This window comes from Erithacus rubecula (genome assembly GCF_903797595.1).
Source record: "Erithacus rubecula genome assembly, chromosome: 9".
Classification (NCBI taxonomy): domain Eukaryota; kingdom Metazoa; phylum Chordata; class Aves; order Passeriformes; family Muscicapidae; genus Erithacus; species Erithacus rubecula.
Genome location: NC_136660.1, coordinates 28592456 through 28620194, shown reverse-complemented (window position 1 = coordinate 28620194; position 27739 = coordinate 28592456). Strand labels below are relative to the sequence as shown.

At 37.8% G+C, this 27739-nt stretch overlaps 1 protein-coding gene across 1 annotated transcript; it reads right to left on the bottom strand.

The window, feature by feature from the left end:
* Positions 1-3: 3 nt before the first annotated feature.
* ENO4 (enolase 4) lies at positions 4-17366 on the bottom strand. The gene is made up of 14 exons (XM_079311976.1): positions 17223-17366; positions 15994-16122; positions 15152-15342; positions 14137-14285; positions 12392-12561; positions 12042-12173; positions 10619-10684; positions 9629-9676; positions 7690-7854; positions 6501-6626; positions 4104-4299; positions 3149-3216; positions 2503-2620; positions 4-615 (listed from the first exon to the last, which is right to left on the bottom strand). The coding sequence occupies exons 1-14, from the start codon at positions 17358-17360 to the stop codon at positions 530-532; spliced, it is 1782 nt and encodes a 593-aa protein (XP_079168102.1). The 5' UTR covers positions 17361-17366; the 3' UTR covers positions 4-529.
* Positions 17367-27739: the final 10373 nt, after the last annotated feature.

Here is a 27739-nt window from a genome sequence, read left to right as displayed (position 1 = left end):
CCTTTGCAGGCTGGATCTCAGAGCAGCATTGAGAGGGTGGGGGGGGATGGAGCAGCATAACAGTCAAGGCCTTTGTTTTTTTGTAAAATGTGGTGTTCTGTTTGTGTTTGGTTTTTTTTTACTGTTTGTCAACAGCTTGCTCTTTGTATGGAGGGAGATTCTGATTTTCTCAAACATTTAGTTTTGGACTTAACACAGCAGTATTTGTTTTGTCGATTTGGAAATGCAGCACAGAATTTTGTGCTATTTTCAGACTATAATCACTGCTCAGTTAATTTGGTTTCAGTTGAAGGCAACAGTCCCTGGGAAAAGAGAAGCCAGCATTTGAAATCTCTTAGAGATACTTGGCTGAACTGCTTGAAAAGAAATGGATTTAGGAATAGTTAATATGTGAGTTCCTCAGTAAAATGTTTTTTCGTAGAAATTTATCCCCAAGTTAATGGTGATAGCCTAGGTTAGTGTGCTGTTCTGTGGGAGCTGAGCAGGCAGGCTGTGAATCTGCAGGGCTGGCTGAGAGCTGTGGAGGCAGCTAATCCTCTGGGGAAGGAAGCACATCAGGAAGTTGTTCTGGCTGTGATTCTTCAGCAAAAGCAACAAATTCAAGTTTTGCTTCACCTGAAATAGAAGGGGGAAAAAAGCAGCTCATATTTGCTGTCATGGGATTTGTTACAATGTTCTCTGGTGCACACAGATGTTTTGGAAATGCCACATGATGCTTCCAAAACTTGACACACTTAAAAGTCTGGTCCTTCCTTAGAAAGAACAGTGATCACAAGATCAGGAGCACATGCATGTGCACGAGGTGCACAGCAGCCTGAGCTGGGATATTTACTGCATTGCTTTCTTCACTGAGCATCTCACCTTCTGCCTTACTGTTTGCCCCTGCACTGGTGCTGCTGCCAGAGTCCCATCAGCTGACTCTGCCTCATCCCTACTTCACAAAAGCCCCTGTCCCTGTGTTGATCCTGTAACCAGCAGTTCACTGCTCCTGCCACCAGCACTTCTCTGGTTTCTGCAGCTCTGTGACTCCTTCTGCCTGTCCCCAGCAGCAGCTCCTGTTTTGCCCTGCACACGGTGCCCAGCCCTGCTGGAGCAGGTCACACACAGCCCAGAGGAGCTGTGCTGGCACACATCAGCCCAACAGGGCCAGGCGGTGGCACAGCTCCTGAGCCCGGTGCTGGCCCTCTGGGCACTCCTGATGGCCCAGTGTCACCTGCAATGCCTGGGCAGGGCTCTCCTGGGTATTCCCAGCTCAGCCCAGCCAAATGAGGAGCTTGGTATGCAGCTCAGCCCTGCTCCACTATTGCCCTGCTGTTGATTTAGGTACTGGATCTTATTTCTGCAAATGATTAACGGTGTCAGGGATTGTTGCTGTTTCATTTCATCAGATATAGGTCTAAATATTTGTCAGACTCGAGAGCCTTTGTTTAGACTATACTATTTGAGGAGGGAATACATTAATATTGCTGAGGCAGTTAAAATTCATAGTTCTATAATTATCTGTCATTTTTGAAAAGTGCATTCTCTGAAACTATTAGCAAAAAATAAGAATTTCTGTGTGTTTTTTGCTTTTTTTTTTTTTTAATAAGCGAGAAGGAGATTTCAAAAAGCTCAAAATATTTTCAATAAAAAAAATTCAACTAAAATCTTTGTTCTATAGTGTGGATGTCAAGTGCTGCTACCCTATGTGTAGAACATTGGAAATTATTACAAATAAGAGGGTAAAATGACTTAATTCTGCTCCCTGTTTCCTTTTCTTAGGCATAATACAATTCCTGTAAACCCTTTCCTTCCTTTCTTCCTCTCCTTGTCCCTCTGCCTCCCCTTCAGACTGCATGTCTTTATTCTGGCTTGATTGATACCTGAGCAAGTGAGAAGTGGCTCTAATGAACTGTTAAGCATTTAACAGTGCTTTGGTACAGTATAAAAAGAAGATGCAGATCTTGAAACAGGCAGGCAGATGCATACAAGTGGCTAAGGCTGAATGTGCATGGTCAGCTTGAGGTTTTCTTGGGTTTTATTTAAGACTTACCCACGGAATTGTAGCTTTCCAAACACATTTTGCTGGAAATGTAAGATACAAAAGAGGGCTGTGAAATGAAGTTTTGTTAGCAATATATGTTTCGGGCCTCGAGGGAGGTGGGGTATTTGGCCTAAAATTCCATTTTGGCAGCTTTTCGACACATTATATGCATGGTTTTTTTGTTTTGTTCCTTTTGCACCGTGGGCTTCAAGACTCCAACCAATTAATTCTGGGGAAAAAAAAGCTTAATGTAGGCTACTCCTCAAGAAGGGGTCTATTTTAACATTCAGTAAACAGATAATCCATTAGGACAACAATATACATTGTGGCAAGTGCTATCCTAGGTTTTTTTTGTCAGCCCTTATTTACAGCCTTTTGATTCCGCTTCCCTCCTGGGGTGCAGTTTCAATCATTCTCCCTCCAATCTTTGTGCCCGCATTCATGGCAGGCTGAAAACAAAGTAAGAAAGAAGCTCGTACGCAGCGCTCCATTCGCGGCCAGCTCCTCCTCTATGGCCAGCAGCCGGTTGTATTTGGCCACCCTTTCTCCTCGGGACAGACCTCCCAGCTTGAGGAACCGGGCACCCAGGCCCACAGCCTGCAACAGAGAGGGCAAAAATCCTCACTTGGGCCAGTCATTCCCAAAATTAACCGCGCTATCCTCAGCCTCATTTCACACCCTCCTCTCTCCGCCGAGAAAAACGGGGAAATAAAACCGCTCCGTGAAAGATCTGCCCGATGCAAACAGTAATTTTCGCTGGCATGTGAAACGAAATTTTATTTGCGAAAGATTAAATATAGTAGTGTTAAGAATATTTGCCTAAAATGTTGTTACTACGCAGGAATGTTTTAAGTAACTCACGGTTTTTTATAAACTAATGCAAGCAAATGGATCATACACACTTTTGAATATACTCCCTGCTTTGGCAAATTTCCTGTGTGCTCTCTTTAAACTCAAAAGAATAACCACTCTCTGTGGGGGGAAAAAAAAAACCAACCCTCTAGAAAAAGCCCATTTTGTAAAATGTTTCATTCTCAAGCACAAAAAGGCTTTCTCCTTAAAAAATAGGACACGTTAAAAGCAGTATTTTTGCAATTCTGCAATTGAACAGCTTTCAATACTTACCAGATCCACGAGGCTCTCATCTGAAGATTCTACATCTTGACTTCCTAATATGGTAACATGTCTTTGACCTATACATAACAGGAGGGAACACCTTCATTAGAGAATATTTTATATATTTGACACAGAAATTGTTTGGACTTCTCATTCTTTTTTTACCCTTAGGCTATCCAAGCTTAAATACGAACAGGAGTATATCCCCACCTGATAAAAATGTAAACTACCTACATTAACATTCTGTTTTATTTTCAGATGGATAAGGGAACATCTAACATCCTGTCCTGGTCTCTGTCTCTCACTGATCTGTCTGATCAGGCTGTGCTATTTTTTTAAATGTGTTCCTCACTATAGTAATGATTTTTCTTCTCCTCAAAAAAGAATTTACCATCCTGACTGAATGAAATCTTTCAGCTGCTATTTACTCACTTTGGCACAGAGATTCTGGGTTATTTTAAGGAACAAGAGAAAAAAAGAAGCTATATTAAATTTGTCCATCTATTCCTTGGGTATAAAAATGAATAAAGAGTGATACAAAGAAATCTTACATATGAAGCTGCACAGGTTCTTAATACTTACCACAAAGGCTCAATAATATGTAGTCAATAATCCATCTAAATGCAATTTTAAACAGTCTGTCCGACTCTGAATTTTTAAATCATTAATGCTAAAATGATTCAAAATTGAGATGAATTGATGACATTATTTTCTCTAATTCTGATATCTAACTGCATGACACTTAGCTGCAGTGTCAAAGGGCACCCACATCCAAAACATTCATGGTGTATTAACTGACAATAGTTAAAGCTCCTTGACAGGGATTTGTGTATCAAAACTTGAATTTCAGTTTCTTCTGACAAGTGCTTTCTAAATCAGAAGTGTCAATAATTAAATAAAAACATGAAATATTAACAGGTGTGGCTGGTAGGGTTTGGTTTCAGCCTTTTCCCCCTCTACTCACCATCCAGAATTCCAGTAAGTTCTATGAGGTCTGACACCTTGGTTTGGTTAATGTATTTTAGGACAACACCACTGCACTTGACTATGTTTATGCTTTGTTCAGTTTTGAGTTTGGAAATTTGTGTGGCAGCATCCTCAGCAATCACAAAGCATTTGGAACCAAGGGCACAACAGATGCTGCTCCACTGTTCTCTGTCCTGCATAAACAAATTGAGCAAACAACTGGAGTTTAAAAAACTAAACTGAATGAAAACTCTAATTGAGGAGGTTAAAATTAAATAATACTTTGGGTTTAATCCTAAATATGCCTGTCATATAAACATATTACATTTTACACTGTATTTTAAATCTGTCTGCCTATGAAAAACATACCACTTGGATTTTAAGATTTTGATAGAAAATATAAATTTTAATCTGAAATTAGTCAACACCATTTGCACAAAATATCGTTAAAATATTTAAAATAAATTAAGCGTAGGGGTCTGCTATTTTGATTTTCCTCCTGAAATTTATTTCATTTTGATGGAACATAAAATAATTTTTATTGTTTTATTCAAATGACTCATTTTGTGTTAATATTTCAAGTGTCATAGTTGTTTAACATAATGAACAGGAGACACAGACTCAATGGCAGGACCCATAGGGAACAGCAGAATACAATGCTCTCTTTTTTAGCAAAGCTCCATTTTTCAGGGTCTTTGTTTCTTTATTTTAATGCATTGTCCACATGGTACATGGTCCAGGCTAAATAAAGGACAAGGATATCTAAAGAATTTGAAAGAAGAAATTTACGAATTAATTTGCTTGCTTTGTGCCCAAGTTCTCACATTAAAAAAAAAAAAAATCTCTATTTCATAATTCTGCCAGTGGTTATTCTTGGTCTGTGGATCAGATTTTTGTACTTATCTACTTTGCAATCAACATCAGGGGCCATTACTGTGTGTATTTCAAGCCTGTGCATAAGAGAAAATGAAGTTTTTGACACCTGAACCAATGTTTAAATTTAAGCACCAGAGTGGTCTGGTGTCTGGCAATGATTTATTGAATTGGTACCAGAACTAATCCTCAAGGATCTAATTATCAGGGGCAAAGATGTGGCATGGGTAAACCTTGGAGATTTGGGAGGAGGAGAAGGAAGAGGAGGAGGAGGAGGAGAGGCATTTGCCTTAACTCTGCACTCTATTCCCAATGTACTTCACTGGCTGCTGATTCTCCTGCTGATTCTCATCTTGCCAATATTTTCCTTCATAAGAATTCTCAAGGAAGTTTTCAGCCCTGGCAGGAGTGGGGAATAACCTGGTGTTTTGCAACATGGTAATTCAGAGATTCAGACTGAAACAACATAGGGAGGCAAGGCTAACCAGAGTGAGGTAATATGAAACACAGTTATTAAAAAAAAAAAAAAAAGAACTTTTAAAGTTCCAGTTAAGGACAAAATCAGATGGATTTTGCATTTCATCAGTTTTAGAATTATTGATTTAGGCACTGGGCAGATTCACAGAGCCAACATTACTTTGCTTCTCCAATCACAGTTCTGTGTTTTGTTCATGAAAATGAAGTCCCTGTGTTTATTTTTAAGAAGATAAATTTGACACCAAGAGCAAATTTTTATTAAGTTGTGCAGCTGCAGAATCTCAGCCTGCTATTGTAAGTTCTGCAGCAATTAATTTTTATTTTTTTTAACACATAGAAATTTAACCTTACATATAACTATGAATATTTAAGCTTATACAATCTCTTTTATCCATCTATAGCTTGATAACATGCTTAAGATTATTGTGCTTTATTATTGTAGTTGATTGGCCACACTAATTAACTCCTCTAACTTTGATCACAGAGGTGTTTTACTGCCACTTGAGAAATTCTGCTGAGCAATGCTGCCAGTGACAGGACTTTGGTTATAAATCATCACAAAGAACTGCAGCAATCAAATATTCTGGTGATTTTTTTGGCTGAATATATAACAATGTTCAAATTTTTGCTCCTCCAGCTTAATATAATATAATGCATTACAGATCAATTTTTGTAATACACTTGAATTTTACAATTTCACCTTATAATTTGAATAGTGTACATAAAGAAAAAAATGTAATCAAAATAACTGGTTTAGCAAGTAGAATCGGATAAAAAAGCAAATTCTTGTAATTCTTTAAGGTATGTGTACTGACTATTCTGTTCATGCCAGGATTTTCCATCTCAAATTATGTCAAAAGCACTGAAAAATTTGGATATTGCCAATAAAATATATTCAAAGAAATTGTTAGATGCATTTTCTAATGATAATTCTGTGCTTAAAAACTTGAAAATCAGAAGCTTTGTATTTTACATGTTTTGTAAAAATGAGAAAAGGTCTGTGATATGCCATCAGTTTTTAAAGGACTGCACTGTAGTATCTTACCTCTTTTCTTAAGGGATCTATTAATGCAATAATAAAAGGAAAATTATCAATCATTTCCACATACATGGCAACCATTTCATCAGGACTTTTGAATGTTCCAGTGAGTATTTCATATTTTCCTTTTTCCTAGAAATTAAAGTAAAAAGCATGAAATATGAGGAAAGCAGGACCCTGAAAAGCAGAGTGTACACATCTCTGCCAAGGCAGTGAGCTGAGTGTGCTCCACTCATCTGCTTCACTCTGTGTCTGAGCTCTCAGCACATTGTTACAAAAAACTCTGCCTAAAATGACACTCTGGGTTCCAGTGGGCTCGTGCCAGTCTCTGATCAATGCCACTGCCAAAGGAAGACAGATCTGTTGCAGCATTTCTAGGCAATGCTGCCAGTTTGACAGAGTTATAGCATAAAGTTAGCAATATTTGACATTTTTATTGAGAGAAAAATCGCAATTTTCTCTTCCCCCCAAAAAATATAATTTTTCTCTTTACCCCTCTTTTTCATAAAGAAAATATTGCTGGGGCAAGGAGTGTACTCTCAGTGCTCAAAACCAAGATACTGCCTGCCTTTCCCTGCTTCTTTCTCCTTAAAAAAAAAAACAAAAAAAAGAAGAAAAAAGAAGTCTCAGAATTACTGGTAATTCAATGGTTAAGATTTTGCACATTCTGGTATAGGACACATAGCACAGCCAGGAGAGCAACTGCTTTCACAAAAAATAGAACACCCAAACACACAAAAGCTCATGAGGTACTAAATGGAATTGGAAGTTTCTTTTTCTGCTTAGAGAAAAATCTGATTTATCTTAAAATAAAGGGCAAGAACTGTAAGACTTTGTCAGGATATAAATAGATTTTGTCAAATAAAAACATTAAAAACCTGAAATTAAAAAATTAATGTTGGTGCACAATGAGATGGGCACTAATGTGAATATAAGCATACCATAGTAAAAATACAAGCCAATGTTAGGATAGTTTGAAGAACACAACAGATGTAGCTGAATATAATGGAAAACCAGGCAGATTCAGACAGAATTTATAAATGCAGAGATAATTCTTTCTGTTTGCTTGATTACTACCTTAAAAAAAATTAGTTAGGAGCTTGTAGGTGAGTTTGCAACATAACAATACATAACATTAACAAACAGCTACATTTATTTTAAACCCCAAGAAAATCAAAATAGAGAAATAACTTACATAATCCATTAAGTCATGAGCAGCACAATTTATTGCTAAGTACATGTCTCTTCCTAGTTCCAGACCTATATTGCTGCAAACTATTTGCATTTGGAGTAGCAGTTGTTCTAGACTATCATATCCTAGTGTCAGGCAGCCTAAGTGTGATATTTTTAAGGTTGGTTGCTGAAAGAAAAACAAAAATAATCACTTTATTTACACACATACATATTATACAAATTTATTAGCTATTTTCATTGTCATTATGAATTTGTTCTCAGAAATCTCCTTGGCAGCTTTAAGGACAATTCTCTAGGAAAGAGGGATTATCAAGTGCTACTGAGCAGAGAGCAATAGTGCTTGGAAATATGTAGTCATGCAGATCTCAGTCTTGTATGGCTAGCACTGGTTTAAAAAATTATCTTAAAGGCACTCTTAACAACCACTCAGTTGCTATAAATGCTCTGATGCTATGGACCAATCCTTGCCACAAAATACATATTTTCCATTTTTAAATAGTTTTCACTCATTAATCCCCAACTACAACACTGATATTGACTCTGGGGACTGTTCAAGAAACCTCAGGAATCATCCAAGACTTCTAGAAGGAGAAATTTCACAGAGGGGAAGTATCTCCAGTCAGCTGCATGCAGTTGTCTGCTTCAGGGACAGTATTGTGGACATCAGCCACAAGCATATATTGAGGAAATATTTAATGCATTTCCTTCTGTTGTTAATTTTTCTGTAGGTTTTCCAAACACTGATTTCTAACTGTAAAGTCTAGGAATTTTGGATTATAAAGATGCAGCAATAGGCAGCAAAAAATGCTGCAGTCTTCCTGCACTTCAGATAGAGATTAAATCTGCAGTTTCATGTGGTTTTCAAGATGTCCATATGCTGTGCAGTGTTACACTCTATTAAAAGCATTTATGTGTTAAAAAAAATCATTTTTCTCTGTCTAGTTTTTACTTCCTTAACCTAAATAAGTTCTTCACTACCTACTTTTTAATTTCTCCTCTTTTTGCCTCACATGAAAGTTCAAACTAACATGGTGCTTTTATCAATTTTAAATTCAGTTTCACTACTGTCTTCAGTTTTCTCCTACTGAAATAAATGGATTTTTTTCAGATAATCTAAGGCATTGTTTCCTTATGTATATCTTACAGAAATACTCTACCTTATGTTTGCAGCACATATTGTGGTACTAATATAGAAATTACACACAAGGAAAACATTGGCCAGCATCATAACGATGATGAGTTTCTTGTTGAAGCAACAATGAAATAGGAAAGGTTTTGTTCATCCTTTTTTATACTTTACAACAGTAATGATTCTCATCTAATAATATTTAAATCATCTCAGAATGAAGAGCAAAACCTGCATGGCATTTCCATCCCACTATTTGGGAAACTCATCAAGAAACTACTGGTTTTGAAGGGATAAAAAATATCAATTGAGCCATATAAAATAATGTCCTGTGCAATATTGTGAGTGCTGCCCTTCAGCTGCTGGTTTGCATCTGCCATTATCTGTAACCTCTGACTGGACCTGGGCTGAATGCAGCAGGATAAAGGGATTTATATTCCCAGGGTTAGGGAACAGCACAATCCACAAGTCTTACAGGTAACACTTTTAAGATCTACATGATCAAAAGTCCTCTGCTGGTGCTACAGGCTGCAAAAATGCTCATTTGGATAAATTACCAGGATTTCTCCATGAGAAAAATTATCAGACCTCAGAAATTTCTCCTTATTTCCTCTACTGTCCTCCAGGAAGGGAAGGTATGGTCAGAAGAATCTAAATTATTATGTAAAATATGAGCATTTGGAATATTTAAGTCTTGCCTTGACCTTTCCAAAATGGCAATGTAGATTAATGCTTCCTTTCTTAAGAACATTTTAAGTCCCCTGCTGTTGTTAATACCTTGTTGAAGGCTTAGAGTTAAAATCTCTTTTCTTACCAGAGCTTTTTGTGCTTTTCCTTTCCTACTTTCTGTTCGTGAACCAGGCTGTTGGGAGTGAAAGAAGATAGAAATCAATTCCATGGAAAAATATAAAGATGAAAAAGAAAAGAAAAGAAAAGAAAAGAAAAGAAAAGAAAAGAAAAGAAAAGAAAAGAAAAGAAAAGAAAAGAAAAGAAAAGAAAAGAAAAAGAAAAGAAAAGAAAGAAGAAGAAAAGAAAAGAAAAGAAAAGAAAAGAGAAAAGAAAGAAAAGAAAAGAAAAGAAAGAAAAGAAAAGAAAAGAAAAGAAAAGAAAAGAAAAGAAAAGAAAAGAAAAGAAAAGAAAAGAAAAGAAAAGAAAAGAAAAGAAAAGAAAAGAAAAGAAAAGAAAGATTGACTGAATTTTGGTTAAAAGAGATTGTAAATATTTCAATTAGGAAATAGCTTTATTTAATAGTTTAATAGTTTTATTTTGTGGTGGTTACTAATTTAAAATGTTTATTTCTATATGGACATCTGTCCAGTCATAATTTGTTTTTCAAGACATTCTCACCCAGCCCATCAAAAATACAGGGGATCTCAGAAATGAGAATATTACTGTATTACTCTGTACTTGGAGAAACACAACAACATTGCTTTCCAAAAAGCACATGCACATACCAAGGCTGATTTACTGCTACAGTAGTAGTACCTGGAATAAAATATCTTGTGTGTGAGAGGTATAGCAAGGTGAGGATATATATACTGCATATTCCCTCTGATACCATTCACTCCCAGTATATTTATTCAGACAACCAGGAAGTCTTATGCTTAGAACAATTTTTGTTCTAAATTTTCTAATTTAGTTTCACCAAATGGCCAATGTTTTATTCATCTGCCAGAGAAACACATCCTCTGTTCTGTCACAAGCCTGTAACAGGCTAAATGTGCCATGTAGATGTTTAAAAGGACAATGGTGTAAAAAGATCAAATGAAGTACATCACACTGTAAGAACACATATTTATTGTACCTTTTTGCCTGAAGATCCCAACAGTCTTATTATTTCTTTCTGAATATCCAGAACTCTTTTTATCCCCTGAAATTAAGCAACAGTAATCTTCAAAAGGAAGTTATGTGAATTCATTTCAGCAGCTTAAATCAGAAGAGAGCCAACACTTACTCGAAATGAAAATTTTAATATAAAGTCATCATAAAAACCCAAACCATACAACAATCTCTCCATTCACTAAATGCAGCCAAGTGTCCAACCAGAAAGGGTTAGTAGCAGTGGGATGAGCAGGAATATTTGATTATGGGATGTCAAGGAAAGCAGTCTCCTCCCCAAAAGTAGCCCTTCAGGTACCTAACAAGTAAAAAAATCTGTGTCTGCATATATATATCTGAGGAGTGGGAAGGTGGTAATATCCATTCCCAATTGTGACTCTACCTAAGACTTCCTAAACTCTGACATGACTGAGTACATTAACCTTCAGAATACTTCCAAGAAGCAGGAAAAAAAGAAATCACTGTCTTGAGTTTAAACATTAGGCAACACTCCAATTAAATGAATTCATTGCTTTTAATATAAGGCTCTTTTTCCTTTTCAGCTGAGCTAGTAAATGTTGAGTGCAAACTTGGTAAAGGACATTTCATATTTTCTCAAACTGTGCCAGTGAAGGAAGACTGAAGGGGGCAGAAGTCAGTCACAGCTGGCGACAGCACAGGACAAACAGCTTCGTGTTCTGCAGGGCAGCAAACCCCTTCCTCCTCTCCCATGGGCACTCCTGAGCCATCCTGGCTTTGAATGGGGCAGAATTAGTGACCTTGTTAACAGCTCTGGGGGACAACCCAGAAAAGTTAAGGGAAAAGCAAAAAGAAAGAGAATCGAGCTCAGCTATTTGTTCAGGTCACCAGCACACAAAGTAGAAATCACAGCCCTAATGGAGGCATCTTGTGCAGATACATTCTTTGGTGCAACACATGGCTAAACAAAAAGAGAGAGGGGTGATCCCATCTGTCTCACCCATCCTTCTTGCTCTTTGTGTTCCCTTCTAGTGTCACAATTTCATTTTAAAGCAACTTATTCCCAAATATGTTATGTTTTCCAGTGTATTTGTTATGGGTTTTGTTGTTTTGCATGCTATGTCAAACAACCGGTAATATTTATAATCTACAAATGCAAAATCTATTATTGTGTAACACAATTCCTTCACATCTTCAATGCACTAATTTTTTCCTCTATACAAACATCCATTTTTAACTCACATCTTCATGGTACCTCTTTTAAATCAACTTTTTATTTAATTTAATGCTATTAGTGTTAGAATTCTGCACTAACATCTGTTAGAACTTTGGCCTTGTAAGGACTATATTGAAAATACCTATATAGTTATGTACATATGTAGTTAGTATGATGTCTATAGAATACATTTATTAAAAAAAGGAAACAGTACCTGTTTGAGTGATAACTCAACTGGTGGTATAACCATAACTTCTTTGACTAATTTCAGTTTTGTAGGTGAATTTTTTTCACAGTTCAACAGAGTAACCATTGGGAGTGGTAGAGTCATTCCTTCAGGTGATTCCTGTAATTGGGAGTGCCAGTTGAAAATAAAAATGTAAAAATCAGAATAATTTCTTATATATTTCAGTTATGGTACAGGGTTCAAAAACTGCAAAAACTGAAAACACAGGTAATGGTGTTAAGGATGTATTCTCTGATGCAAATTTAGCAACACTGTCACAACTGGCTGCAACAATAATGATAACTGGAACAAAATAAAATGACAAAAGCCACAAGTACCTGATGGTGCTTCAGCAGTGCAGTATACAGGTACAATGGGACATGGCTAACAGTGGCCCCAGCCTTTGCTATGGCAAATGATGCTCCCCCAATGGCCAAGCTGCCACACAGCACTGACTCAGCAGGCTCTGCAGCTGGGATGGATGATGCTTCCACTGACAACTTCGTTGCTACAACACAGAGAGGAGTAGCTAAATGTTTTCTTGGTTTTAAATACATGCTTGTGGATCAGAGTTATGTGAGTGAATATGGTGTTGTCATTTCAATGTGTACTCAGTGTACTGAAAAACAGTAAGTTATTTTTAACTTAATTTTGGTCAGCTTTTTTTATATGGAATGACAAGTAAGCAGAGTATCTGTCCTCACTCTGGTTTCAAATGCATTTCAAGTTTGTTTCTTTTGGAGATCTTTCAGCCACACATACTGAAATATGTATTTTTATTTATCTGTGTTTGAATCCAATAACATCATATAATTTTTCAGGTTCCTTTCAAAAGCATGTTTTCAGTCTTCTTTATTGTGCTCCTTAAATGCTCAGATTTTGCATTAAAAATGGGAGATTACATTATAATCTAACTGGGAGTACAAATACTTGATTTCTTCTGATAATGACTGCGAAAAAAAATCAGGCCTATTACAATTGGAATTCCCAAAGAGTAAACAGGTCATTTAATATTACACATTAAATTTTCATAAGAATTGACTTCCCTTTCAGATACAGTAACTTTGTCCAAAATGCTTTAAACCAAGCAGCTCCCACTACCATATTTATTGCCTATAGGGCTTACGTGAACACTTAGAGGGAACACTTGATGAAGCTGCAGTAAGTGATCTGATTCCCAATATTGATATTGGCTCCAAACAGTCAGGCACTGAGTCTAACAATAACATCACAGTCAATGTCACCATTAGTGGAAACACCTAATAGATGCATCAGCAGAAGCTTGACTAAATATCAAATACACCACAAAGATATCTGGATGGACCTGATGACTGCAGAAGTTAAATTTCAGGTCAAAGGTGAATTTGCTGTGCACACAGCCAACATATGAAGTGGGAGGTTTTTTACTGACAGTGTATTATAGTTGCAACTAATTTTCTGCCCTTCCAACAAATGACAACTTTTTTGCCTGAGTTTAATCTATAGATGGAGATAACATAGGGTGCTTTTTCCTTTGGGTTGTTTGCTTTTGGCCATGTATGCTTACCTTATTTTTCTAGTCTCACTTTTTTTTTCCTTTTTCCTCTAGCAGGATGCTTGTTTACATCCTTTTACTCTATACTACCCTTCACTTCTGTCTCACCTTCTTTCTTTTTTCCTTTTCTCTGTCTTTCCTCCTTTTCCCAGTGTGAGAAGGAGATTTTCCTTCCCCATTCAATTGTTTGCAGCTTCTATCTTAATTCTATTTCCTTTTTACCACTCAGTTCTGTGATTTCCTTTCCTTTTCTTTCCTTATCATTTTCATTTTTATTCTTCATTTGCATCCTCCTCCATTCTTATTCCCCACTCTGAAGAATAATAACCTCCTGTCTAAACCAACTGTAAAACAAAGGCAGAAACTCTGTTCAACCAATGCCAGTGAATGATGAGGAAACTGTATTTTTCCCTCCCTCATTTTGCTGCAGAAATTGCTGTGATCAAAAAGGTCAGGAAAGAGTAACCAAACCCCATGAACATGAGACAAGGTGTCTTTTAGGACCTTTATCAATATCTGCATTGCAGAAAACATTAAATAAAGTAAGACCTGGTCTTCCTCCCTTTTTGTGCTTAGGTGTTGAGGCTGGACCCCGCAAAGAACTGGCAGGAGTGGCTTTTGCTGCTTCTTCTTCCTGTTTTTCTTTTTCTTGTCTTTCTTTTTCCTTTTTTTCTTCTACCTTGTTTGCAAAGTATTCACTGAGGGAAGAGGCATAAAAACTACCGGGTCAAAATGTGGACATGTGGACATGTGACAAGTAGACAGATGTGACACAGGATAAAGAACATGCTAGGGAGTAGATTAAGTGCTTGTATTTGAGCTTCTGCCATAGAAGCTGTGTGAAGCTGGACAAGTCCATAATTTATCATATCATTCTTTTTTTGGTAATCACCTGCATCACTGATTAAACAAAAAGAACCACAAGCAAGTATCACAAACCTTAGTACATGCTTTGTAAATCACTCTGGTTTGAAAGTCAGCTCTGAGCAGACTGTCTGAGCATGAAGGATTTATTTTCTTTGCATGGGTAGTAACAGATCCTGTCATAATGTCATGACATCCATCAGCCTGGCCTAGGTTAAGACAGGAGGTGAGTTGTACACTGGTTATTGTGTGGCTGCAAACTCAGAGGTGGCTGAATTTCGATTACATGCATGAAGTGAAATCTTCACCCATGGGTCACAGAAAGCCAATTCAGGCAAACTGAATATGTGAGATATATAAAGTAGTATAAACAATGCATTCAAGTCTTATTTAGACTCACTTTCCAACTGAGTCCTTATTCCCTTTAGCAAGGTATTCCAAAATCCAGTTCATGTGGAAGGCAATTAGGTCTGTTTGCTACAGCCTGTGTTCAGTGTTGCAGCCCAAACCAGCATGATTATTATATCATAATTAGGAAAAGCTGGCAATAATGTAGTCAAATGGGTCTGAGATGGACATTATGTCCTAAAAATACTTTTTAAAAAGTAGAAAACATTGAATATGTTTTTTATTACAATATAAATCAGTGGTGAATATTTCAGATATTCAAATGCAGTAATTTTCATAATATGCAACCTACCCAAGCATCTTATCAGCTTGACACTGGTCAGTAGGATCCAAGTGCTTTAACATTGTGTTCAGTGATTCATTGACCCATTCCACAGCAGTATGAACAGAGTAATTTCTTTCTTTCTCATTAGCTTCAATTGTTTCAGGCAAAGCATTTTCAGGTATTTGAGAATGAGCAGCCATTACAGTGGAACAAATCCTCTGCAAAACAAACAAACAAACAAACAAACAAACAAACAAACAAACAAACAGAATTCCAGAAACAGAATTTAACTGAGGGAAAGTAGAAATAATTCCTCCACAACAGGTAGAGCTGTAAAGATGTAACTTGAATATTTCAGGTTGGGGAAGAGATGAGAAACAATTCTGCATTGCAGGTGCTAAATGGGTATGTTTGACTTCACTGTCACCCACACCAACCTATTAGCTCAGTGTAAAAGAAGTGCTTCTATCTATACTGTTTTTACCTGTACTGTATATTTCTGAAAGTGTCGCACAAAAAGAAATACAAAGATCTGAAAATTAAAGAAAAGGTGAAATTAAAGTGAATGTATAGGGTTACTATGGGGTGTAAGGAAAACCTACATGATCATTAAGACAGAAAAAAAATTAATATACAAAGATACACTATCAGATCCTACTCATAAAATATTGTCTAATTCCAGCTGCCACTGTCTAACTTTTCACTATACTTTTATTTTCCAAGTTACAATACTCAACTGTTGAGTCACAAAGATTTATATCTTGTCCTAAAGATGGAAAATAAAACATTCCTTGGGATGTGAGAAGAATAGTACCTCTCCCAGATATTGTCCTAGTAAAATATATAAAACAAGAAGAAGCAGCCCATACCTTCTCATAGTTTTTCACTGTACAGTATATTTCTACTTCTAATGTTGGCTGACCAGCTGCATCAAAAAGTTTTCTTCCAACTAACTTGCAAATTACTGGAGGTTTTGAAAATTTAGAAAAGTAGTTAGCCTTAAACGAAAGAGAAAGAACTCAATTAAAAGTCAATTTCCAGGCAATGAGGTTTTTATTCCATGATTACAATCAAATCCAGCACTGAACAAACTCAGCACACTCTGTCACTCTATGATTGGTATTTCCAGCAAGCTTTGAGCCCTGTGAGAAAGGTGGAAACCATGACCTCTGGTAGGCAGAGTTTCCATTCTTCTTCCAATATGGTTTTAAATGGACCTGATGAACTATCAAAATTCAATTTGTTTGGGTCTCTGTTTGTAGTTAATGAACACCAATGTTGGTTTAGAAAAACGATTACAATTTTACCTGAGGTTTCTACATACTCCCTTATAATAAAACTAGTAACGAAACTAGTGAAACGTCCTTAAAATGAAACTAGTAAGTTTCATTATTTAATCTGTTATCTGGGAGTCACCAAACCCAGCTCATCAAACAGGAAAACTACAGAACATTTATGGCTCCAAAGAAGAGGAATGTGCCAACTACCAAGCAGAGCAGGAAAGGTGTTACCAGTTCCAGTCCTTTCCACTGATGATGACAAAACACTTGGAGATGGGAAACCGTATGAGATGGAATTAAGTATTTCAATTCCCACCAAAGACAATACAAGGAATCTTTTTTTTTTTTTTTTTTGGAGAGCTGCTCCCTATTCTAGTATTGGCAATTCCAGTATCGCCACTAACTGATGTTTCATTATGCTGTCAATAATATTTTGCCAAGTGGGAACAGATAAAATCGGTGTGATTCTTGACCCTTCCACTGGGGCCCATTTGCCTTGCATGAGCAGCTGCAGTGCGAACAGCACCCAGTCTCTTTGCCGGGAGCCAGCACTGCCGAGCAGCAGTTTTGCTAGGGGCAAACTCCATCTGGGGATTATTTGTTTTTGTGTCGACAGGCCACGAAGCCCGGCTGCTGCGGACACGCACATGGCGCGGCACCACTGGCCACAAGCACAAAGCATGGCAGTCCTTGAGGAGAAAGCTCTGAGGGTGACACAGAGGCGCCGTTCCCTGGCTGAGGGCACGGCGCCCACACGGCCCCGCTGCCCCGGGAGAGGCCGCGCCGGCCCCGCCCGGCCGCATCCCCGCCCCGCGTACCAGCTCCCCGTACAGATCGTCGGGGCGCTGCAGGAACAGCTGGTTCAGCGCCTCCTCCATCCGCTCGGGCACACGGAGCGCTCGGTAATACTCGGCCGCCTCCCGCCTCAGCCGCCCGCGCCGCCCGCCCGCCTCCATCGTGGGCCCGCGGTCGCTGCGGGTAACGCGCCCGCCTCTTCCCCCGCTGGCCGGCAGCCCCACCGAGCGCTCCTCGCTTTCAAAAGTTTCCGAGCAACAAAACTCCGTAAGGTTATGGTCCTGAAAGAGGGACGGGCTGTGTGTTTGGGAAATGTCTGCAGCAAAACGCCCACGGTAACTCCTGCGTTTGAAAGCCCTCCACTTTCAATGAAAAGAAACATTTCGCGACCTAAATGATCATTTTTAGCCCGCAATTTCCTACAAAAACTTTCACTTTCTTACACTGTTCACCGGTAATTTTGTTGAAGTAACTGAAAATGGAGATACTTAAAAGCTGTTAGCCGCACACTTCCCCAGCTTTAAAATCAATACGTGTGGACCTTTGCTCATTGTGTGCTCGCTTCTCCAGGTGGGGTGATAATGAAGAAAAATCCCCAAGGAATCCTTTTCTTTTCGTTTCACACGCTTTAGAAACACTAGGCACCTCTCCAGAGATTTAAACCCTCTTTTTAAAAAAGCTGATTCCTCTGAAAAAGTTTCTAAACTGACACTCCCTGTTCCTTGAGGAAGAATGAGTAGCAAATGCCTCATTAGATTTCCTTACTTTGGGAGGAGTTGTGGTGGCGGCCCCTCCTTTGGGCACATAACTGCTCCGGAGGGGCTTGTGCAGCCAGAGTGGGTGGCAGTGGTCACGTAGTGCCAGATATTTTCACAAGCTTGCTCCAAAAGCTCCAGTTTAACTAAATATTCCTGGCAGAACAGCCTTCTGGAGGTAAATGGTGCTGGTGTGCTGGTCTCTGAGCATGATCATATCCTGGGTAATCCCACCCAGTGTGAGGGCTGTGCCTTCTCATATGTTTTAAGTGCCTCTGTATTAGTTTCCCACCTTCTGCCCTTTCACAGGCTCTGAACAAAATCATGAAGGAACATGCTGGAGATAAAAGGGAGTCTAGGGAAAATGTCAGACTTCTCTGGAAGGAAGTGGGAGAACTGATTGCCTGGGGTTAGGAGGAAGGCTGATACACTCCGTGACTGTTCGCTGGCAAGTGCTGCAGCTACACCACCCAAGCCACAACAGGAAAAGTCAAGGACTGAGAGAGCAAAGGGGTAACAGAGCTGGTACATGAGGGAAGCAGCTGAGATCCCCAAAGGGCTGGAGAAGATCTGTTATGAAGACAGGCTGAAAGTGTTGGCATTGTTTAGCCTAGAGAAGACACAACTCCAGAGGAACTTTAGACCCCTGCCAGTACCTAAAAGAGCCTCCTACAAGATTGATGGAGACTTTTTACAAGGGTATACAGTGATAAAAGAAAGGGCAATGGCCTTAAACTGAAACAGATACAGATTAAATATTAGGAAGAAATTCTTTACTGTGAGGCTGGTGAGGCATTGGCACAGCTTTCCCAGAAATGCTGCAGATGCCCTCTCCCTGGAAAACTAGCAATCTGTCAGGTTTGCCTTAAGTAAAGCAATGAGATGAAGCAGAATGATACTCATTTAATAACCCTGCATTCTGGTTTTCAATAAACTGTAGGGAGTCCCCTCAAGTATTTATCACTTTTGTTTCCTGTTCAAGTGAATGTTACATGAATTATCTGTATGGCCATGTAATTTCCATTAACAGTAATAGTAATTGTAAGCATGTAGAAAGAGGATGGCTTATCCTATGATCCTCCCTATTACAAAGTAGTTAACTGATTAAGGTTAGGATACCACAAGCCACTTCATACCATCCGTGAACTCTCTGCAACCCCATTATCTTCATTAGGCTTGTGTGGGTATAATTAATTGGTGTTTAGTTACCAGTTGTGTTGAATGAAAAGAATTTAGTTCTATTTCTCTTAGTTTTATTGGCCCCATGGTGCTAACAGGCTAAAGTGTAATTAAAAACTCTCTAATCAAAGTGTATGTAGCAAGAGACAAGGAACAAACCCAGTGTGGAAAAGGCTGTGATTGGTGTAACTCTGGCCTTTGAAAAATGACTGACTACAAACAACACCCTGTAGTGGTTCTTTTTTGTTTGTTTGTTTGTTTTTAAACAGTGAAGATACTTCACTTATATCAACATGTACATCAAAACCCCATCAGTAAAGCTGCAATCAGGACATTCCTAGGGGTTACATCATATTTTCATGTCTTCTCAACAGATTTTGCCCCAAATCTTCTAGTTGCCTCTTATTTTGGTTTCAGAGAGAAATGGGTCATGTTTCTTTTGAGAGCTACTCTACAAGAGTTTTTTCTCACCTTGGGCTTAACTCATGTGCCAGGAAATAAATGACAATCAGCTTTTCCTTGTTTATGATACTGTGTTGTGTGTGTTCCCTGTTTCACCTGCATCTCCTTTGGGTACGAATACATGGTGCTAATCAGGCATGCTCTAAACCCAAATATAATACTGCATGCTTAAGGGTTGCATGAAGGATTTGCTTCTTGCTGTTCTAAAATGTTTCTTTAAAGATATAAACTTTACCCTTAAATCAATTAAGACCATGGTCTCGCTGCCATCTGTATTCTTGTAGGATTTCACAGAGGAGTAATGTGTGCTCATTCCACTGACAAGGGCTTCATTGGAGTCAGCTCTCAGTACACAAAAACTGCATGACATATCCAATAAAATCAGGATTGTCTTTTTAGCTTGGTGATACAAATTCTCTTCCACAGATATATTATTGCTTTTAAGGCATTTTAATTTTTTTTCAAAAAGGCTTTTTCATTATTTTCCTTTTCATACTTAAAATGCTTCTGTAGGGTTTCTTTTAGTTCTTAATATTCTATATCCTCTAAAGAAAAAACTCCAGTATCAAAACTAAATATAACTTTATGTATAATATTAAACAAAAGATTCTGTCCTTGGACATGGCTGGACACAACATTTACAAGAATTATATATTATATATTATATATTATATATACCACATATTTGGAAATTTCTAATAATTCTTTAAGACTCCCCCCAGCTCCCCCAGCACTATTATTTTAATTTCCCAAGTCCTCATAGAGAGTTCATTTGCCTTGAGTAATCATTCTCCGCTCCAATGGTTACTTCAAGCTGAGTGGGCTTTAGTACTAATTTCTTCCTAAACTTTGAGGATCCTTCCTGTGGGTCTGTGCAGCTCCTGCTGAGCAAGGGTGAGCCTGGCCTTGTCCAAGGAGCCTGCTGAACTGCTGGGTGAGAGCTCACAGGCTTTGATTTATCATTCTAACTCCAAAGGTGATTTGGAGCACACAGTATTTCAAGACAAGATTTTAAACCGAGTTTTGACTTTACAAAAGGTTTGTGGGATGTAGATGGGTTTTGTAGTGTGTAGGTTTTCTAATGTAATGCCCAGGTTTTTGATGGATGTTAAGGTTAGTCTTGGATATCAGGGGTTTGCTACAGGATTTCTTTGTGTGTGTATTTTGTTGTGAACTTTAAGGCATTAATAAATCCATTGTAGTTCAAGGACCCTGATGTGTTGGATTACAGGGATTTTTGTCTGTATTGTCAATGTGCTTCTCTGAAATGTTAACACACTTACAAATATATACAGAGTCTGAATGTTATCAGGCTTTGTGAAATTCAGTGTTTCCCTTTACCTGAAAATGTGTGCTAATACATCAGTTACTTCACTTAATTTCAAAGAGAATACAGCAACATGGCCATAATACATTTATAGTACATAATACAATTTATACAAATGTGCAATCAAGCTCAGAGATAAACAGTGACTTAGAAAATTTATTACAATGGAATTACTATTTCTATCTGTTTGTTGAAAGAGGAGACCTTCCTGGAAAGAATTACTTTATACCTTTTCAAAGATTCTGAGCACTAAAGTACCTTTTTTTTAATAATACTTTCCATTCATTTAAATTGAAATGTTTTTAGCTTCACCTTTCAGGTTTTGCATCTTCTTCTTTTTATATTGAATTAGAATCTAAATTTGCTCAAGTAATGGAGAAGCGACACTTGCAATTCCAAATGCAGAAACTTTTGGGGTTTTGCTGGGAAGCAATTTTTAGGTTATGTTACTGATCAGCAGAGCAAAGGTTTATGAGGCTGAGAAGGGAAGCCTGAGTAGTGCAGATGAACTGGTGATCTGTGGGGTACATGAAACATGAAATTTGATATACGAGTTAGTTAAAGTATGTAATAGCTGAAGAGAATATCACAAAGAGTAGAAAGTGTTAACTGAAGTCTCAAGTCCTGTAACTTGTGGACAGATTTTAAAGAAGCCTTTATGTTTCTTTCTAGGTAAAATGAAGCTGGTAGCAGATCAGTTTAAGGAGTTCAAATAAAAAGATAATTTGTATATCACTGTAGGGAATAGTGGTATTCCTGCATCCTGTTATTATTTTTTTTTTTTTATTTTTTTGTTAGTTTTTTTTTCTTAAACACATTTTTGGGGGAACAAACTGAGTATGGAAGAAAAATAACAGTGGCATTTTTTCCCCATGGTATATCTCCTGATTTTTACAACCTTAATCACTTGGGGCATGTCTTGAACTTTTAACCTTCTTTCCCCAGCACTGATGCAGTGAATAATGGACTCTCCTGCTTGACACATAACTAGATTGCAGTTCAAAGTGGATGTCACAAGCACTATTGCACCATCTGGAGCAAAAGCTTGGCTATCATTTTGTGATAAGCCCATAAGATCATATGAATTTATAACTGACTTCATTTCTTCCATTTCACTAATTTAGGTTTCTTTTAATTCAAAATCATGCTTGGGTGGTTTTTTTTGATTTTTTTTTTTTTTCCAAAAAGCTGACCTCCTGTTGTGATATTTTTACACAATTGTGCAAAATTTTCAGACTTTTTATGAAAGTCATATGACATTTGTAACCATTTTTGTCCCTTTCTTAATACAAACAAGTTTTAAGTAGTTCCCCTGGGGCTAGGGAAATGCTGTGTGAGTTGTGGAGGCAAAATTCCCTGTGTTCCCCTATTTCTGTTGTTATCTTTAATTGCTTTCTTCACTTCAAGACTCATTTAGTTAATTGAAAAAAAAAAAAAAGGAAATAATGATCATACATATTCTATGCACAGTTTTTGAAGTGAGACATCATTGTAAACTAAAAAAAAACTTTTCAAAGTCTGACTTCTGAAGAATACATAATATTAACAGTTCCTTATAAGACAATTAGACATATGTTTGAATGACATCCAGCTAATGCAATGAAATATACCTTATTTTGTAGGAAAATAATCTATTGACTGGCATTAGTGTTTGAGGGTGTACTCATCCATGAAATACTGTTTTTATAAATTTTTTGAACGGAGAGAATCCCATTAGAAGCTCGTTGTGTGGCTTGTCTCAAAGCAGAAGATTTTGAGTGAGCCTGTGCACCTTTGACTTCCATTGAAAATCGATGTCACTTGTAAATGCATAGCATTTCTGACAGGAAGGCTGGAAATTAAAGAGTTCCATGACCATGAGGTCAGTCTGGTGGGTTTGTAGTGTTTTGGAAGAGATGTGACTCTTGGAGCGATAACCAGTCATAGTACATTTGCACAGAAGAGGTTAGTTCAGATTTCAAATATATCTGTTTTTCTAAAATTAAGCAGTGGCTGATATAAACATAGAGATAGTGAATGTTTCTAACACAAAACCTGCATTAATTATCTTCAGACACTGATAAAAATGCTTCAAAATTAAAACACACATGGACCAATGTAGAAATATTCTACTTCTGAATGTGCCTTGGTTTTGGAAAATTTTTTAGGTTCAACTGAACAATTGGAAACTCTATGAAATAAATAGAAATGACTTTTAGATGAAAATGCTGTTTAATATTAGCACAGCATTTCAGATTCCTAGAGCTTTCAAATGGATTTTCACATAACTTGATCTTTCTGAAGCTGTCCTATGAGGTAAATTGCAGACTCACAGTCATTTAGATTGGAAGAGTCTTTCTGAGATCATCTACTCCATCTCACCTGCTCAGCCAAGGTCCACTCCAGCAGGTTGCCCAGGACCATGTGCAGTCAGGTTGGAATGTCCCCAGAGGGAGACTCCAGAACCTCTCTGGGCCACCTGCTCCAGTGTTAGACTGCACTCATAGCAAAAATTATGTTATTGTCTTACATTGAATGTGCTATTTTTAAATTTGTGCCTATTGCTTCTTGTTTTGCCAGCAGGATCTCCTCTTCATTCCCTGCCATCAAGTATTTATACACATTGATGCCCTGAGCCTTCTCTTTTCCCAGCTGAGGAGTTCCAGCTGTCTCAGCTTCTCCCATCATGAAAGACACTGCAGCCCTTTCATCCTCTCTGTGCCTGCACAGGACTCACTCCAGTAAGTCCTTCTCTTTCTTGCATTAATTGCACTGATGGAATTGCACAACCCTGTTTGGTTGTGGTGTATTGATATGGTGTATTTCATTATATTAGTGTAAGAAAAGTTATGGTTCAATGGAGCATAACTGAAATTGTGCTGAAGAATAGAATTCAGTGTCAGATTTCTGTCAGAATGTATTATTTAATAGAAAATGTGCTTGTTTTCTACTGAAAATATTATCTACTCACTGTCTGTTGCACTGATGGGAATGTACCTTTAACTTTATACAGATCTGCTGCTTTCTAATCTCCATTTCTTACAAATAGCTAATGAAACAACATGAGGAGTAGAGTGAGAAAATGAGGTTTTTGACAGAAGACTTTGTAGAACAGGAAGATAGTAAATTTGCATTTGTATGTTTTGTGAAATGCACCTAAAGCAATGAGAAGGACTGTGTGTAAAATTCACCAGGCTTCAGTCAGAAAACAATCTCTACACCTAATGTGCTCAGATATCCATCATAAAATTCACCACATTCCTCAGCAAAGAAAGAGGATTTTTTTTTTACAATTGGTGATGTTTAGTGATTAAGCCAAGAGTAGTACCAAATGTACACAGTTGGTGTAAAACCTTCACATTTTTTGACTCTGGTGGTTTCTTAGTTACCTGCTCCATTCATGGGGAGAGATGCAGTCCATCACACACAGTCCAGAACATTCTGTGTGTAAGTAGGTGACACAATGAAATTATTTTGTGAAGTGCTTACTATTGCTCTGTTTTCAAAGTTAAATGGTATCCTGGCACTTACAAGCTTAAATCCACAAAGGGCTATTGGATCATCTACTCCTCAGCTCATGTGTATATCAAGCATGTGATCTACAAATTGAAAGGCTTTTAGGCTTAAATCTGAGATGGATTACTGCCTGCTTGCAGAAAAACATCTTAATAAACAGCATGGCTCTCAATTTAGCTTTAATTCTCCCCATATTCTATGAGGATAAGAATCAAGAAAAAGAGCACAGGAGCATCTTAAATTCCTTGGCTTCTTGTCAGAAGATAGCAGAGCTTTCCTTTTGTGTTTCCTGCTTATAAAGGGTCATTTTTTCAGGACTGTCATGAAGTGTTTGTGAAGCTCCTGCACTAGTCTGCCCTATAATGGGAGTTCATTCAAAGGCCAAGTTGTTTCAGGACAAGCATCAGTAGCAATTACCACTTCCAGCTTTTCTCCAGAAGTGTGAGTTTTTTTTCAAGGGCTGCAGAGTCAGACTGCTAGCCTAAGCTTCAGACACAAAGAGAGATCAGTTACTCTCAGTTTCCTGTATGACAGTTCTTCATGTTGAGGTTTTAGGTAGAATTTCAGCTTTAATTTTGACAAACAAGTTATGGCACTATTAAAAAAAAAAAAAGTGCCTCTTGCAATGATCAAGTTTTCTAATTGCACTCATGAAAATAATAAGAGGAAATTATACTTCATATGTCTACAGTATCCTTTTACTTCACTGCTGCAAAACTTATCATCCAGCAAAAGCTTCTAAGTAATTCCAAATAAGTTATAAAATGGACTTCAGAAATCAGTGCTTAGTTTAATTGGATACCCACACTATGATAATTCAGATTTTCGAGGAGCAAGTCCTACTGCATGTATCTTTATGTAGCAAAATGTAATCATGAAATTAGCTCTTAAATAGTGTTCAGTTTCTGAATCATCCAATGTATAAACAAGCTGGACATCTTGGTTCTCTACATAGTTAAACTACTGTAAGTTTGGTTGAATAATATTGCAAGACTGGGGCCTGTATCTCTCCAGATATGAGTCACTGTTTTGGGTGTTGCAATCCTGTGATGTCCAAAAAACAACTGTCATATAGTTACCCATGTTGGAGTTCCTCTCCAAAGAATAAGGAATTTCCCTATGTTGGTTCCTCAGCAACTCAGCATATGAATAGCCTGTAATGATCCAGCTGCTGATTCAGCTATCTACTCTTTTCACAGAACTCTAAGAAGCTTTCAAAAGCTATTTATTCTTTATGATATTCACAGTAAAAAAAATTGATGGGTATGGCTATGTGATGGTGTATTATTGTTGACAGTACATATGCAGTATAGAAAAAATGGGAAATGGAAAAGGATAAAGGATGAGGTTTTGTGCAGTATTTTGAATTGTGCTCTGAGTAAATTTTTGCATGTGTGGTTTTTTTCCTTGCTTATTTGCCCTGTCAGTCAAATAAATGGAGATCTTGATGTCATACAAAATCTCTGGAGCCTGTATACTTTAGTGATAAAAAGCATTGTGTCTTTGGGTGTGCTCTTGAATTGTTCATCTAGGGTGTAACATCACATGATTTTTGCTAGTGACAGTGTGTTTCAGGTGAAGGAGTGAGTTAATTAGTGGGCCAAACTATTTCTGGTATTTTAATTGTACTTACATTGGAGTGCAATATTTAAATTACCTTCTCTTGGTATGTCACTTTTCTATCAGCTGTCATTTCACCTTAGGAACGTTTGTATGAATACAATAATTTAAATTAAATTTTAGGATTAAAAATAAATTGCATTAGTTTGGTCTCTAGAAATGGAACAGAAATTTAGGGACATGCAAACCAGGCAATTCTATAATATTGTCTTCCAAACCTGAAGTAAATGTGAGAAATACTTGGTGTGTATGTTTACATGTTTTAAAAGTCATGAAAATATAAAGTATGCTCAAAATGTTGCTTATCAAGTAAGCTGGCCTGGAGAGCTGGCCACTGCAAACTTGCTAAATATACACAGATAGGTACCTGTATAGGAGCTGCCTCTTCTTTGCCTCGTTCTTGAACTTCACTAAGAGCTTTCAATTGCTCTGACATTTTCAGCAAAGGAAGTAATAGTTGTTGCTGAGCAGTGTTCTACAGGCAATTATCTTATCTGATTGTTGGAGCAATCCCCACTAGAAAGCAACCAATGTGATCAAGTTAAATCATTACAGAAAGGCAAGAGAAGCAGAGCGAGGAACAAACGGGGGGAAAAGGGGCTCATCTCATTAACGGGTGCCTGTGCTGCAGGGTTCAGAACAGCAGACAATGAAGTTAGCCTGTAAGACAAAGCTGTGCAGTTGCCTCCTGTAGCTGTTGACAGGTCTGAATCCTCTCTTCCAGAGCCTATTGTGGCTGTAGTGCAGGGCACCTGCAGAAAATGTGCCAAAACCAGGCAGGGAGCATTGGCTTTTCAATGAGCTGTCACCTCTCTCTCCCTTCACTCACCCCATACTGAAGAGCTAGACTGGAAAATAGTCATGTGATGGGAAAAGGGGTCACATATAGACTCCTTACAGTTGCCAACTTTCTGAGCCTTGTATGGTTCTGCTTTTTAGGCAATTCCCAAGGATTTTCTTTTTTTTTTTTTTTTTCCCAATACTGTTTTCAAGCTAAAAGCCTGCACCATTGGGATAGACAAATCACCAGCAATCATTAGCAAATAAATTTTTAAAATATCTATCTCATCTTATTTCTGCTCTAGAAAGAAAGATGTGGATTTTGCTTTTATTAATTCACTGGTGAAAATTATTTCAATGCTGCCAAAATTGCCTGCTCACTTGCTGTCAACAGTTGAGTCAAAAGATCAAGACAGGCTTCTTACATTTCTAATCTTAGTATTGTGCTTTAAAAATGTACATCTAGAATTCCATGTGGCTTCAAAGGCTACACACACTTATTTAAAAGGAGAATGCAAACATAGATACACACACAAAGAGAGAAAGAATTTACATGATATAATCTATAAATCCCAGAACATTTATGAAAGAGAAACAAGTGACACAATGTAATTGCTTGCCTTCTACTGACCCACTCCCAGCCCACCCTCCTACAGTGACCAGTGGCTCCTGGCCAGCTCCCTCCAGTTCTGTGGTGTGGAAAATCCCTTTGGCAAGTTGGAGTCATATCCTGGCTGTGCTTCCTCACAATTTCTTGATCGCCTCCTCACTGACAGTGCATGGGAAACTGAAAGTCCTTGACTTAGAGTAAACACCACTTAGCAACAACTAAACACGTCCGTGTATTATCAGCATTATTCTCATGCTAAATCCAAACCACAGCACTGTGCCAGCTACTAGGAAGAAAATGTGCTCTATCCCA

Coding starts and splice junctions, on each gene's coding strand:
- ENO4 (XM_079311976.1), bottom strand. CDS start 17,360: ATGGAGGCGGGCGGGCGGCGCGGGCGGCTGAGGCGGGAGGCGGCCGAG. Junction 14,286..15,151: donor CAAGCTGATAAGATGCTTGG/GTAGGTTGCATA, acceptor CTCTTCCCTCAG/TGAATACTTTGCAAACAAGG. Junction 10,685..12,041: donor TTGAGTTATCACTCAAACAG/GTACTGTTTCCT, acceptor GCTTAATTTCAG/GGGATAAAAAGAGTTCTGGA.